The sequence below is a fragment of the Rattus norvegicus genome, chromosome 7, assembly GCF_021556685.1.
Source record: "Rattus norvegicus strain SHRSP/BbbUtx chromosome 7, alternate assembly SHRSP_T2T, whole genome shotgun sequence".
In the NCBI taxonomy this organism is placed as follows: Eukaryota; Metazoa; Chordata; class Mammalia; order Rodentia; family Muridae; genus Rattus; species Rattus norvegicus.
In genome coordinates, this window is record NC_141540.1 from 13,942,865 (window position 1) to 13,957,850 (window position 14,986).

Consider the following 14,986-nt stretch of genomic DNA (forward strand, 5'->3'; position numbering starts at 1 on the left):
CCTTGCAGGAACAAGAGGACGTCCTTCAGGCTGGAGATGGCTCAGTGGTTAAGAGCACTGACTGCTCTGCCAGAGGTCCTGCGTTCAATTCCCAGCAACCACATAGTGACTCACAACCATCTGAAATGGGGCCTGATGCCCTCTTCTGGGCATCGACAGTGGGGGGCGGGGAGACCCTCCAGCTTGAAGTGGCTCAGCTGGCCACCCATTCACAAGTCACAGAGTGATCGTGACAGGACCTGGCTGGTGCAGACTCACAGACAGCAAACTTTGCCTATGGTAGCTGGGGCCTGCATATGAACGTGTGCAGTGCAGCCGAAAAGGTCATTCGTAGGGCTGTGAGCTCCTTTAGGAGGCTGGTTCCCACCTTCCCTTTCCGTTCAACGTCCAAACTACTGAACCATCTCCACTCTTGCCATCTCAGCACTAGGGAGGCTAAGGCAGGAGGACCAAAGGTCAAACTGGACTACAGACCTAGGCCCTGTCTCAAAATTCAAACAAAATAGGTCAACAGTTTGCATGCTTGCTCATAGCTAGACGAAGCCTCCTTCCTTCCTGATAAACAGTCATGTGACCTTAGCCACAGACTTTCACAGTACTTACAGTTGAACTCCTCTGCAGCCCCAGCCAACCGATGGACTGCATTCCTTTGTCCCTGCACATTTCTCTTGTGTTTGGGTTCCCTTAACTCAAGGTTGGAGGGATTCAACAATGTTGCACATTGTTCAGTCCTTCTGATTGCTGCATACTGTTTCCATGTATAGGCTTATCACAGTATTTTTATCTACTCCTCAATGGATATTAGGGGTTTCAGCTTTTGAACTCCATAGTTTATTTATTTATTTATTTATTTATTTTTGGTTCTTTTTTTCGGAGCTGGGGACCGAACCCAGGGCCTTGCGCTTCCTAGGCAAGCGCTCTACCACTGAGCTAAATCCCCAACCCCTCCATAGTTTAATATATATATGTATATATATATATATATATATATATATATATATATATATATATGGTGGTTTTGTCTGCACATCACTTCTGCCTGGAGTCACAGAGGCTGTGAGAGGAGGTCAGATAGAACTTAAGACTGTGGTGAGGCACCATGTGGTTGCTGGGAATTGAGTCCAATTCCTTTGCAAGAGAAGACAGTGCTGTTAACCACTGAGCTGTCTCCCAGAACCAATTATATCTATAAACGTGATTTTATTAGTTGAGTGTATGAGTATTTTGTCTGCATGTATGCCTGGTAGCCTGGAGGTCACCATCTGCCAGCAGATCCCCTGGATCTCGAGTTGTGTGTTGTGAGCTGCCAGTTTGTATCTTTTTTTTTTTTTGGTTCTTTTTGTCGGAACTGGGGACCGAACCCAGGGCCTTGCACTTCCTAGGCAAGCGCTCTACCACTGAGCTAAATCCCCAACCCCCAGTTTGTATCTTTTAAAAATCTTTAGATAGGTCTCATCTTGTAGCCCAGGATAGCCTCAACATCTCAAATGCCAGAGCTTCAGCTGGGAACCACTCACTCCCAACCCATTTTGAGACCAGTTTTTTTGTCTTAGGGTTTCACTGCTGTGAAGAGATGCCATGAACAAGGTAACTCTTGTAAAGGACATTTAATTGGGACTGGTTACAGATCAGAGGTTCAGTCCATTATCATGGCTGGAAGCATGGCAGCATGCAGGCAGGCATGGTGCTGGAGGAGCCCAGAGTTCTATATCTGAAGGCGCCAGGAGGACACACTGAATCCACACTGAGCAGAGCTTGAGCATAGGAAACCTCAAAAGCCCACCTGCACATGACACACTTCCACCAACAAGGCCATACCTTCTAGTAGTGCCACTCCCTATGGCCAAGCATTCAAACGCATGAATGTATGTGGGCCATACGTACTCAAACTATTACAATCTTTCTATGTAACCCTGAATGTCCTGAAACTCGCTATGTAAATCAGGCTGGTATTGAACTCAGATTTACCTGCCTGTACTCTGTCTTCAATGCTGGGAGCAAACAAAGGTTCGCACTACTATGCCTGGCTAATCATACACTTATGAAGTAAATGTTTAAATTGTTATCATTCTGTGTAGGCTTCCACAGTGAGGGCGCAGGCACATATGTGGCATGTGTTTGGAGGTCAGAGTCTCTCCTCTTCCAACCCTGGATGGTCCCAGGTATTGCACTCACTTCACTAGTCTTGTGAGCCAAATTCCTTTGACATACTGACACATCTCAACATCTCCTTAGCCCTTCCCTGTAGGGCATCACATGGTTTTGCCTGACCTTGATCTTAGGAATTAACTGAGGCTGCCTCAATTTTCCAAGTGCTAGGATGGCAGGCACATGCCATTATTTCTTCTAGGCCTTTAAAAAAAAGATAATTTGGGTGTGTTATCCCAGGACTTGGGAGGCAGAAGCAGGCAGATCTCTGAATTTGAGGCTAGCCTGGTCTTTAAAGCAAGTTCTATGGGCAAGCAAGTTCTATGACAGCTAAGGCTACACATAGAAACCCTGTCTGAATAAAACGAAACTGGTGGACAAACAAATCGGTTCGGGATGTTATAATGGCAGTCGATGAACTCAGACCATTAGTCACATGGGGCTGCCAGTCGTATTTGCTTCACAGGGGTGTGGCTGTGCCATAGAACGAGTCAACATTGGACCCCATCTGTACTGTCTGGTAGCCAGGAAGGAGAAAGTCCCCAGACTTCATTGTTCTTCACGCAGTGACTTTAAATATGCTAGTTTAGAAATGACTTTTATCTGAAGACACCTGGACCTCCAGCAACATTCAAGCAGATCGAATTAATCTGGACAATGGAATATTATTTAGCAATTAGAAAGGATCCAGGGTTGGACACATAACTCAGCAGTTAAGAGGACTGGCTGCTCCTGCAGAGAATGAACGTTTGGTTCCCACATTGTGACTCAGGACCACCTGTGACTGCTCCAAGGGCATGCAACACTCTCCTCTGACCTCTCTGGGCACCGGGGACACACACAGCACATAGACTTTCAGTCAAAGCACTCATACACAGAAAATCAAACGAAATAAATCTTTAAAACAAGTAAGTAACTAAGATGGGTAACTGTGGCACATGTTTCTGTTCTGAAATCTCTGGAAGACAGACACAGATCTCTAAGTTTGAAGCCAGCTTGGTATACAGAGTGAGTTCTAGGACAGCTAGGCACCCTGTCTCAAGAACTAAATAAATACTTAAATAACTGAAAATATTAGAAGCTCAGGCCAGGTACATCAGGGTAAGCTCATGTGTTAGTGTGCCTTGCTTGGTTGTTTTGATACAGTGTCTCACTCTTTCGGCCAGTCCTGAAATATGTTGGTCTTCTGCCTCAGCCTCCTGAGTGTTGGGATGACCAACATGCATCACCATGTGTAAAAATAAAATGTTCTGTAAAGCTTTGATCTGCAGAGAAGAAGAAGCTTCTTCGCCACTTTTGTTCTGTAGCACGGTAAAACCACTGTTTACATAGCACTTACATTGGGTGAGGTGCTCTAGATACAGCAGGAGGCCAGGTACGGTGGCCAAGCACTTGGGAAGTTGATGCAGATGGATTCTAAGCTACCTGCATGCCATTCAGCCTGGGCTTCCCAGCAAGACCGTAGCTCAAACCAATGAATAAATATAAAAATAAGGCATACTGTGTGGTGTCTGTAGGTTCTACTCAGGTGTCATGTTACTTCAGGAGACACTTCCTGGGCTGTAGGTAAATTACAATGTTAGTAACTAGTGATTGAGGAGCACAGTAGACCCCTTGAGCTTGAATTTGTCCTGGCTATCAACAAATATTTGATGGATGCCTGTATCTTCTTCTTAAGCCACGAGGAAGGGTTCAAGAATGTTCCATTCGCTGGAGGAAATCGCTTCCTGCCAAGCCTCCATCCACACTCATTCAGTACCACGCGACCCTGGACAGCTCCGGGATGTAGGCCCTCCTTCCGGAACTATGTCACCAAGTACATGTTTCCTATCGGAACCATTTGGTAGCTGCTTTCAAGTTTAGAAAGGAGGAAACTGCTTTCCGGAGCCGGTAGGCGTTGCAGAATGATTGGCAGTAGTTCCTACCAATAGACTATGGGTGCTGTCGAATGGCACTGACAGTGTCCAATAGACGCCGACGTGGGCGGGGCGTAGGCAGCGGCTCGCAGCCCGGGGGTCTCGGCTGGTCCGCTGCGGCGGGGTCTGGACCGCGGGGCAGTTGGCGGCAGGTGGCACTGGCTGGAGGCCTGAGGGACTGTCAGAGGTACAAGAGGGGTCTGGGCGTGGCTGGGCAGGGGCGTGGCGGAGCCAAGGAGCCTGGCGGACAGTGCCTGCCTGTTCACAGAGTCCTTGCTCCAGTGTGAGTCTGCATGAAACACACAGTAGGCGCTCAATAAATGCTTAAGGAAAGATCGAGCTTGTCGCCCCGCCAGCCCTGCCCCGACTGGCGCGATTTTGAGAGCACCCGAGGTATCCCTACCCCATCCGGTCTTCTGGCATCAACTGGACGCCTATTGTATGCACTTTGCCTTGTGTTCACCGAAGCGGAGGGCAGGACTTTAAGGAAATTATTTTTGTTTTCAATTTTTAAAAATTGTATTATGTTCTTTATAATATTTCTTTATTATAGTATTTTTTCGAAGCTGTTTACTGTAGTATTTTAATTTTAAAGTTTAACTTAATTTTAGCCTTATTTATTTCATCCTAATGAACTTAATTTTCTTTCGTTATTTTATTTTCATTTTTAAAATTTATTTTTTAAGTTTATTTTATGAGTCTGTATGTGTTTATGCACATGTGTGCAGTGCCCAAAGCGGCCAGGAGAGGGGAATAGATCCCTTTGGGCTGGAATGGAATCCAGGTCTTATGAAAAAACATCCAGTGCTCTCAACTACTGAGCTGTTCCGCTGCTATAATTTTATTTTATTATTTTATTATTTACTTATATTTCTCTTCAAGTCAGGGTTACTCTTTGTAAGCTTGGCTGTCCTGGAACTCACTCTGTAGGCCAGGCTAGCATCAAATGCAGAGATCCATCTGCCTCTGCCTCCCTAGTGCTGGGGTTAAAAGTCTGTGTGTTTATTGGGGAGGGTGGTGTGGTGGGGGTAAGTCAGAGGACAACATGTGGGAATCCATTCTCTCTTTTCCTTAGGTCCTGGTGCTTGGCACCAGCACCTTATGAGCTTGGTTTCATTCTTTTGTCCCATTTTTAATTGAATTTTAATTTTAATTTTTGCTGTATTACTTTATTCTGAGGTAGGATCTTCCTCACTGTCCAGGCTAGTCCCGCCTTACCCTTCTGTATACTAAGATGATAGGAGCATCCCTTCAGACAGGGTGCGCGCACACACGGGAGCCCAGACATTAATGTCAGTGTCTTCCTTGATCACTCCCATAACTTAAAACTTTACATGTATGTGTGTTTTCATGGCTGTGCACTACATATGGGCCTGATGCCTGCAGAGGCCAGAAGGGACATTGGACATTGACATCCAGGAGCTGGAGTCACAGGTAGTCGTGGTCCTTCACATGGGTGCTGGGAACCAAAGTTCCCAGTTCCTCTGGAAAGGCCCCCAGTGTTTTAACCATTGTCAGCTCAGCCTCCACTTACATAGTGCGGCAGGGTCTCCCACTTGAGCCTAGAGCTGCTGACGGGGCCAGGGGTCCCATGTCTCCACCTCCAAAGTTCCAGGACAACTCAGATATATACAGTTCCTTTTTTTTTTAAGATTTATCTATTTATTTCATGCATGAGTACACTGTAGCTGTCTTCAGACATCAGAAGAGGGCATCGATCCCATTACAGATGGTTGTGAGCCACCATGTGGTTTCTGGGATTTGAACTCAGGACCTTGGGGAGAGCAGTCAGTGCTTTTAACCCCTGAGCCATCTCTCCAGCCCATACAGTTTCTTTTGATGCAGTAGAAGGGGCAGAGCTGGGGCAGGGACAAGATGGTTCTGACTGCTGAGGGTGAGTGGGGATGTGGTCAGCAGCAAGCAGGAAGCAGCTCGGCTCCTAATGACCCATGCTTCTTGATGCAGGAGAATACATAAGAACAACCCTACATTTTGGCCACCACATCCACTGAGCCAGCTGTCGCCTTGCACCTGCTCTGCACCAAGCCTCAAGGTGGGTGCTGGGGATGCAGCTGGGAGCAGGAGTCAGGTGGTCTGCAGGAGGCCTTTCTAGTGACAGAGTATAAGGATACATGTTGGAGGGTCCAGGGGTGTGGGGTGGGGTGGGGATGCTCCAGGCAGAGGGAGTGCTCTGTGCGAAAACCCTGGGGCTGACACCATCTTGGCAATCAAGACTCTGGCAGGCTGGTGTGAGTTGAGTTGAGTTCACATCAGCTGTGTAAGGCCTAACCTTGGGGTAGCAGGTTGAGATTCTCTGTCAGGTCAGCAGTACCCCATGAGTGTTCCGTACTTAACTTGGAAGCCACTCAGCTCAGGTGGTTACCAAGCACCTAGTAGCAGGGAGTCAGATGCTAAATAGAATTCAATTTCCTGTGCCCTGCATGCATGTGTATCTGTGTGCATGTAAGTGTGAATGTATATGCGTGTGTGTGTTTGAGTGTGGGCATGTATGTGAATTTGCATGTGCATGGATGTATGTGAATATGTAACAGTGTGTGTGTGAATGTGTGCATGTGTGAGTGTGAATGTGTGTACATGTGTGTGAGTGTATGCATGTGTGTACATGTTTGTGAGTGTGTGCAAGTGTGTGAATTTGCATGTGCATGGATGTATGTGAATATGTATCAGTGTGTGTGTGAATGTGTGCATGTGCGAGTGTGTGAATGTGTGTACATGTGTGTGAGTGTATACATGTGTGTACATGTTTGTGAGTGTGTGCATGTGTGTGAATGTGCATGTGTGTGACCGTGCGTGTACTGAAAGCCAGAGGTCAACATCCAGTGTCTTCCTCAGTTGCTCTTCACCTCAGTTCTGGAGTCAGGGTCTCATGAGCCTGGAGCTCACTGGTTGGTTATGGCTGGCTGTCAGCAGGCCCCAGGCAGCCTCCTGTCTGAGGTTCTCACACTTGTAGCACATGCCCGTCCCTGTCTCCACCACCTCCCCAGCCCTCTGTCCTCACCTTCAGTTACACCTTCAGGACACAAGTGTGTGTCCATGTCCGTGAGTCCTAGAGTAGAATAGCAGGCCGACTGTCACCACCACTACTTAGTGACCACACAGCGGACATGTCTGCCCTGTCCCCACAGCTGCTGAGCAGAGCTATGAGAGCCCAGTCCTGCAACTGGGGCCGGTAGCCCCCACAGGCTTTGGTGTGTGACTCTATCTGTGCTTTGGCCCTGTGGAGACCAGTGCGACCCAGGCGGCCACCATGTCACAGCTCCTGGTGGCTAAGGTCCTCTGCATGGTGGGTGTGTTCTTCTTCATGCTGCTGGGCTCTCTGCTGCCTGTGAAGGTCATCGAGGCTGACTTCGAGAAGGCACACCGCTCCAAGAAGGTCCTCTCCCTCTGTAACACCTTTGGGGGTGGCGTCTTCCTGGCTACATGCTTTAATGCACTGCTGCCTGCAGTGAGGGACAAGGTGAGGCCTCGGTGGGGAGCTGGGGAGGGGGGGCTCGAGTGCTGTGCATGCGAGTGAGTGTGAAGGCCAGAGGTCGGTGTCTTCTGTAGTCCTGTTCACCTCAGTTTTCTGGGGCAGGATCTTCTTGAACTTGGAGTTTGCTGAGGAAGAGGGGGCCAGTGAGCCCCAGGGATTCCTCTGCCCTGCCCTGCCCTGCCCTGGCCCGGCCTGTGCTTCAGGCTGTATGGCTACCACACCCAGGTTCCCAGTGGGTTCTGGGGCTGCAGCTCAGGTCCTCATGCTCGTGTGGCAAAGCGCATCAGTGCATCCCAAGCTCCAATGCGTTTCAACACAGATGCTCAAGGAAGACGGGGGAGAAAGCAAATTGTTTTGTGACCTTATGTCAGGGCTTCCCTTTCTGAGCCTTATCTACTCACCTGGGCACTGGGCCTTTTCCACAGGTGAGCCTAGTGGGCAGTGCATTTCAGACAGAGCAGTCGCCCACTCCGGAGTACACAGGCCATGTGCAATTACTCCTGTCTGATCCTCTCTGGACCCAGGACACATCCTGGCCTATGGCCCCATCTCATTGTGCAGCTGGAGGTGGCCAGGTTCACATCCTGGCCCCTTGTTATCCAGCCTTGGGACCCGTTTCTCAGTGGCTGTGGTCAGAGCCCCAGCCTGTCACCATGAGTGTGCCTGCATGGGTCAGGAGCAGCTTGGAAGGCAGCAGAACCTCCTTCCCGTCACGGTTGTGACTGAGACTGCAGAGTTAGTGAGGCCTGCCAGCTCTGCAACTATGAAGGGAGTCATATCAGACCTGGGTGAGCCTGGCCTCCCAGCAGCTGCCCTGGCCATTAGGGACTTGGGTACCTCAGTCCTGTAGCCCGAGAAAGCCTCTGTCAAGGCTGCAGTGAGCACAGGAAGACCTGGGGCCGGGGCATCCGTGGCCAGAAGTGAGCAAGATTCCTGTTCCTGGGACCCTTGGTGAGAGCCCAGCCCACCACGGGCTACAGTGCTCACTGTCTGTACTAGTTAGGAGTTCGAGGGGACCAGGTCTTGCTCTGTAGCTTCTTGTCACAGCCTCCTCATGCTGGGACCCTGGGCCTGAGTCCCCCATGCTGTTGTGATGTACCTAGCACCTAGCTTCTCATCTCCTGGGCCTGAACTTGTTCAGTGGCCTCAGGTGCACATGTGACAGCTCCCCCTTGTAGGGCTTGCCTCCAGGCATCCAGTGCTGTCTTTCACAGCTGGAATCATCTCTGGGGACAGCCCGGGCAAGGCCAGCCAGCAGCCTTGTCTGGTGTTTCTCGCTCAGCACTGTTTTCCCTTTTATAAATATTAATGCGTGTGTGGGGTTTGCTCATGCAGACAGCAGAGAGTTTCTGAGTTGGTTTCTGCCTTCCATCAAGTCAGTACCAAGGGGGGTTGGAGGTTTTTTTCCAGGTTATAAACGTGGTTTTTCCAATGCTGGGAATGGAAGCCATGCAAGACAGTTGTGTCACACTCTGGCCCTCTCTGCTTAACCTTGGTATGACTTGGGCAGTGTCTTTTTGTTGTCCAGTTGAGGCAGAGTCTCTCTGTGTGGCCATGGCCTGCTTCTGAGTGCTGGGATCAGAATCATGCATCAGTATGTCCTGTTCTCTGTGTTGTCTGATTGCTTGAGGTGGGGTCTCCTTGGGGCCCGGGTACCCGGGAGCTTGCCATCCAATTGCCTTAGCCTCCTGAGTGTCCTTGCCTGAAAGGGAGGCCTGCAGCTCACCCGGCCTTGTGTCCACAGCTGCAGCAGGTACTGAGCCTGGGCCACATCAGCACTGACTACCCGCTGGCCGAGACCCTCATGATGGTGGGGTTCTTCCTCACTGTGTTCGTGGAGCAGCTGGTGCTGACCTTCCGCCGGGAGCGGCCTCCCTTTATAGACCTGGAGACCTTCAATGCTGGCTCAGATGCCGGCAGCGACTCGGAGTACGAGAGCCCATTTGTGGGTGTGGGCGGCCGTAACCACGGCCTGTACCCCGAGCCCACTGCACACAGCCATGGCACAGGGCTGCGGCTGCGGGAGCTGGGCCGCCCTGGGCCGCTGCGGCTGCTCAGCCTGGTCTTCGCGCTGTCTGCACACTCGGTGTTTGAGGGCCTGGCGCTGGGGCTGCAGGAGGAGGGTGAGCGTGTGGTCAGCCTGTTCGTTGGTGTGGCGGTCCATGAGACGCTGGTGGCTGTGGCCCTGGGCATCAGCATGGCCCGAAGTGCAGTACCCCTGAGGGACGCGGCCAAGTTGGCGGTGACCGTGAGCGCCATGATCCCGGTGGGCATTGGGCTGGGCCTGGGCATCGAGAGTGCCCGCAGCGTGGCCAGCAGCGTGGCATCGGCGCTGCTGCAGGGCTTGGCTGGAGGCACCTTCCTGTTCGTCACCTTCCTGGAGATCCTGGCCAAGGAACTGGAGGAGAGGAGCGAGCAGCTGCTGAAGGTGCTGTTCCTGGTGCTGGGCTACGCAGTTCTGGCCGGCATGGTCTTTCTCAAGTGGTGAGCCCTGAATCCCCAAAGGACACAGAGCGCGTCCCTCACCAGCCATGCTCAAGGGCGGCGGTTCACACACAGGGGCCTCCTGGGCTGTCACCGTTCTCTGCCCTCCTCCAGAACCTGGCTCTACAGACATTGCTTTTAAAAACGTCTTAAAGTTCTTTACCAAAGCCTGTGTGGCCATGTTACCTCATATCCCGTCACCCTTCCCGTTTTTGTTGTCGCTCCTGAGCCATCAATTATGGAGCCAGGGGTGGGGACTGCAGATGGGGAGCAACAACCCCAGGGGTCCTGCCATGTTCTCCCTGGAGCCAAGGCCCTGCTCACCCCCATCACCCTGAGTTTTTCTGGTTGCTCCTGTGTGACAGGTGACAGTTTATGAAAGGAACAGTACATGTGGGTCATATGAGCAAGGGGACAGCCCAGATGCTTGCCTGGCCCTCAGGAATGGCCCCTCTTGTTCTCTTGCTCTGTTGTGATCACCAGAGTGGAGGGGCCTCCCCTGCACACAGGGAAAGGCAGGAGCCGGGGAGACTCAGCACCTGGCAACGATGATGGTGCATGTCACCGTGGTAACACCAGCATCTTGGGACAGCCTGAGTGAGGACTCTCCTCTGGGGACAGAAGCCTGCCACAGCTCACCACCTCCCCTAACCTGGGGTCTCTTTACCAGGCTTCACCTCAACACATGGATGCCGGATGTCAGACTCCTCCCTAGTGCCCTGTCACCATGGCCAGGTTACCAAAATGACTTGTCCAGTGTGGCCCTACCCAGCTACATTCAGATGATACAAGGCACAAAGAGACAGGGCCTTGGGGACAGCTGGGGTTTGGGCACTGTCCTCAGACCCCATGTCTTAGTGCTGTAATAAACCTGAGTTCACACTCTACTTGCAGACATCAGGAACTCAGGGCTCCCAGTGAGGGGCCCACTCTGCCAATGGCTGAAGCCTCTCCTAGCAGTTTCTGGGGTTCTTTCCTGAGGAGTCACTGCTGAGCCCCATGACATCAAACCCTGACCATGGAGGAGACTTGCCCACAATGCCACGTAGGCCTACTGTAGTTCTCTTCCACCCCTACTTAACTATGGGGTTGGGGGTGGGGCATCCAAAGAGTTCTCCAGCTTCCCTTGGGGCCACCAAGACCCTGTAGGTATGGGTTCAGGTGACAAAGACTAGTCCAGGGTAAGAAGAGCCAGGTCCCTTGTCTGACCATCCCAACAGGGAGTCTGCACCTTCCCCATGGGTGCATAAAATGGCATAAAATCTCTCCTTCCCAGCACCAGCTGCTCTGCCCCTGGGGACAGCAACTTGCGGGCCTGGACCCTCCCCATTAGACCTCAGGGTCTCTGAGAGTCATCCTAAGTGCCAACTCACTGGCCACTGGGGGTGGGGAGGCTCTGTATCTCTTACTGAGTGTCAGTTTAGCTGACAGCCCCTGCCCCCAGCCCCCAGGAGACCCTGGGCCATGCTAGGACAGATGTCATGAATGGATATGGAAGAGGAGGCCCAGGGTGCTGCAGGGCCCAGGCCGCCCCCACACACTGTCTCCTGTGGGGGACACAGCAGGGACCCAGCTAGGCAGGAGGAGAGAGAGGGTGGTGCGGGTGGCCCAGCTTCACTGCTGCTCTGTGTTTGTAATAACAGCGTGTCAGCGTCTCCTATGGCTTGTTTGTGTTCCCCTAACAAGTTATTAGTGCAGGCGGGACCAGGCACAGCCAGCTCCTGGCATCCTGCCCTGTAGCTTTGCAGGGAGGGACCTGACTGATCTTTGCCCTGCATCCCACCTGCCCAAGGAAGCTTTTCAAGCCTGGTATTGTCCCACGGGGCTAGGGTATTTTCTGTGGGGCGTACCCCCACCCCACAGGTTGTCTCTGGAGTCCACCTGCTGTGAGCCAGGAGCTCCATGGCTGAGGACAATTGCATGTGTCCCAGATGTCATGCGCAGTCCTCCCCACCTGTAACTCACCCCCCAGTGATGAGAGAAGTGACATCAGAACGCCAATGCATCATTAGTGAGTGCTCCCACAGAAGAAAGAAAAACCCAGGGACACTGCTGGTGAGGGGCTCAGTGGGTGAAGGTGCTCGCCACCACGCGTGGCAGACCTTAGTGCAATTCCAGGGACCCGTGTGCTAACAGAGCTGCCTCCTCACTGTTCTGATCTCCACAGGTGCTCAGTGGCACACATGCACACACTTGTGTGTGCTCGTCCCACACCCCCAATGTATGTAATAACAGTTTTTAAACTAGGCATGGCTGTCCACACCTTTAATCCATGCACCCCAGAGGCAGAAGGATTTCTGTGAGTTCCAGGCCAGCCAGGGTTATGAGTGAGCCCTATTGCAAAATAAATAAACAAATGGAGATTTAAACTATTTTGTTTTTTTGTGAATAGATGTCTTACACCACATGGTCCTTTGTTCTCAAGGAGACCAGAAGACAGCAGCATATCTGGTCTCCATAGAGTCCAGGCTGCTTGCCGAGGGCTGTATGGTGACACAGTGTGTGTGTGTGTGTGTGTGTGTGTGTGTGTGTGTGTGTGTGTGTGTGTGTGTGTGTCTACATGAGCATGTGAGTGAGCACACAGTGCCTATGGAAGACAGAAGAGGGCATCAGATCCTCTTGGACTGGTGTTACAGATAGTTTGGGAGCCACCATGTGGGTACTGCGAATTAAACCCAGGTCCTCTGCAAGAGCAGCTGGTATTGCAACTGCTGAGCTACCCCGACTCCTCACCTTGGTTTTTAAGACACGGTGTCAGTATCATGGAGTGGCAGATTTATCTAGTTCACCAGGTCAGCACACCACAGGAATCCTCCTGTCCCACCCGCTCCCCATGTTCCCACAGCTGGATCAAGCCACCTGTGTGTGCAGGCAGGTACTTTACAGGCAGATCTGCCCTCCCCCAGGTCTTTCCTCACCCACCTCTGCTGCTGGGGACATGGCATGGCTTTTAAAAGAAGTGATGGGGGTAGGATGTGATGGACAGGCTTGAACTTCAAAACGCAGTGCAGGCTGGCCGGTCTCAGCTTCCTAAGTCCCAACTCCAGTGCATCTGCCTGATACAGCTCCGTATGGCAGGGCAGAGTACAGCATCCCCACACAGGAGCTACTGCAGAAGGGAGGCAGCAACTAAGGTTGTCTTCAGTGACTCCTGACGCCCAGAGCCTGGCCTGGCATCTATAAATAGCATCCTCGTGTGGAAAGGCTCCTTCCAGTGAGTCAGCCTGGGCCAGTGCCCAAAGGAAAGCCAAGGAGCTGGTCAGAGCTGGGCTGAGAGGCCCCCACCCCATCTCTCAGGAGACCCAGGCAGCTGTCACAGACAGAGGAAGCCTGCCTGTTAGTCCCAAGCCCCCCACCCCAATCCTCAGCACCCAAGAAAGGGGGCCACCCTATGGGTTTATTTCCAGCTACTCCAAGGGTGAGGTGAAGCTGTAAGCTGGGGCTTCTGTAAAACAGCTCTGTGCTCTGGCTTCCCACTAGGCTGACTCCATCTTGAGGCAGGGTCGGAGGATGGAGCCACCTTCTGAGACACTCCCAGGGCCAGGGTAAGAAGGAGGTAAATTCTTCAGGTGGCAGCTTGAGGCAGCCTAGGATGAGTGGGCATGAACAGCCAAGAAAGAGCCAGGCCAACCGTGGAGATCCTTAAGTACAAGCCAGGAAGATGTGCTGTGACCCAGGGAGAAGTGCCATGTTGGAAGTGAGCAGGGAAGGAGCCGGTGAGCCTGGGTGTCTATAGAGGGAGACCCTACCACAAACAACAACAACAGCAAAAACACTGTAAAATTAGGTAGGGTTCAGATAGCTGGCTCAGTAGTCAACAACTGTTCCAGAGGACCCAAGTTCAATTCCCAGCACCTGCATGGTGGCTAACAACTGTTTATAACTCCAGCTCCAGGGGACCCAATGCCCCTCTTCTGGTATCGGAGGGCATCTGGCATGCAGACAAAGCATTCATACACAGAAAATCCAAATAAATAAATCTAATAATTAAAATGAAATTTAAATAACATTTTCTTTATCAGTTTCTCTGTGTGGAAATCAGAGGACAAGTTGTTGGAGCTGTCCCGCTGTCTTCTAAGTGGGTCTCAGGGATCCGCCCTAGGCTGTCAGGCTGGGCAGAATCTTTAAAGATACAAAGTAAACTTTTGTCACGTGTTCCTTCCAGTGTGCGGGTGGATCCAGGGCCTCAGCTGGGCAAGGGCATACGCCTAGACCACACACCAGAACAGCGGGCTTTTATCTTTTCTTCCGTTCTTCTTTCTGTTTGTTTGTTTGAGGCAAGGTCTCATATTTTCCAGAAAATATGTAGCGGAGGCTGACCTCGAACTCCTGGTCCTCCTGCCTCTGCCTCCAACGTTGGGATGGCAGGCCAACCCCTTCAGACTGGGCCTCTGCAGCGGATCCAAGCTACAACCCCAATAATGGAGTTCTTTTGTTATTTTGTCTTTTATTTCTCTCTCCCTCCCTTTCTCCCAGAACCCTTCCTTCTATCTCCCACAGAGGTCTCTGCACTGTATCCCAGAATGGCTTTAAACTCACAGCCATTCCCCTGCCTCCGGCTCCCTGGTGTGGCTGACACTTTATGAAGGTCTATGTACCCAACTCACACCCTCCCCACCACCTCCTCTGCCCCTCGCTAATCTGACCTGTGTCACACTTCCCCCCAATTCCCAGTTCTCTTTTTTCTCAGTGCGATCCCCGACTATCGGTCACTGTGTCTCCAGGACCTCACATGACGGGTCCTGTCACCCACCCGCGTTCCCTGCGGTGCAGGTGGCCACGTGGTGCGCGTGGGTGTGGGTGTCCCGATGCCCAGAGCTCTGCATGCCGCGGGTTGCTGATGGACACCCAAGGCGGGCTTGGCCGTGACCTGGGGCTGCAGCTGCCTGGGCCCGGGTCCGGCGGGCGGGGCGGGCGGGGCGGGCGGGGCGGAGCGCAGCTGGGG

At 52.0% G+C, this 14,986-nt stretch overlaps 1 protein-coding gene and 1 long non-coding RNA gene across 2 annotated transcripts; one reads left to right on the forward strand and one right to left on the reverse strand.

Moving 5' to 3' along the window:
• The first annotated feature begins 4,210 nt into the window (after nucleotides 1-4,210).
• Nucleotides 4,211-10,211, forward strand: Slc39a3 (solute carrier family 39 member 3). The gene is given in 4 exon segments (NM_001008356.1): nucleotides 4,211-4,251; nucleotides 6,030-6,117; nucleotides 7,211-7,542; nucleotides 9,302-10,211. Coding segments are annotated over 2 exon segments (954 nt in total). The 5' UTR covers nucleotides 4,211-4,251; nucleotides 6,030-6,117; nucleotides 7,211-7,332; the 3' UTR covers nucleotides 10,046-10,211.
• A 3,798-nt stretch (nucleotides 10,212-14,009) lies between these two features.
• Nucleotides 14,010-14,929, reverse strand: LOC120093772 (uncharacterized). The gene is made up of 2 exons (XR_015625060.1): nucleotides 14,795-14,929; nucleotides 14,010-14,448 (listed from the first exon to the last, which is right to left on the reverse strand). It is a non-coding gene; the product is annotated as an uncharacterized LOC120093772 (long non-coding RNA).
• Between the last annotated feature and the right edge of the window lie 57 nt (nucleotides 14,930-14,986).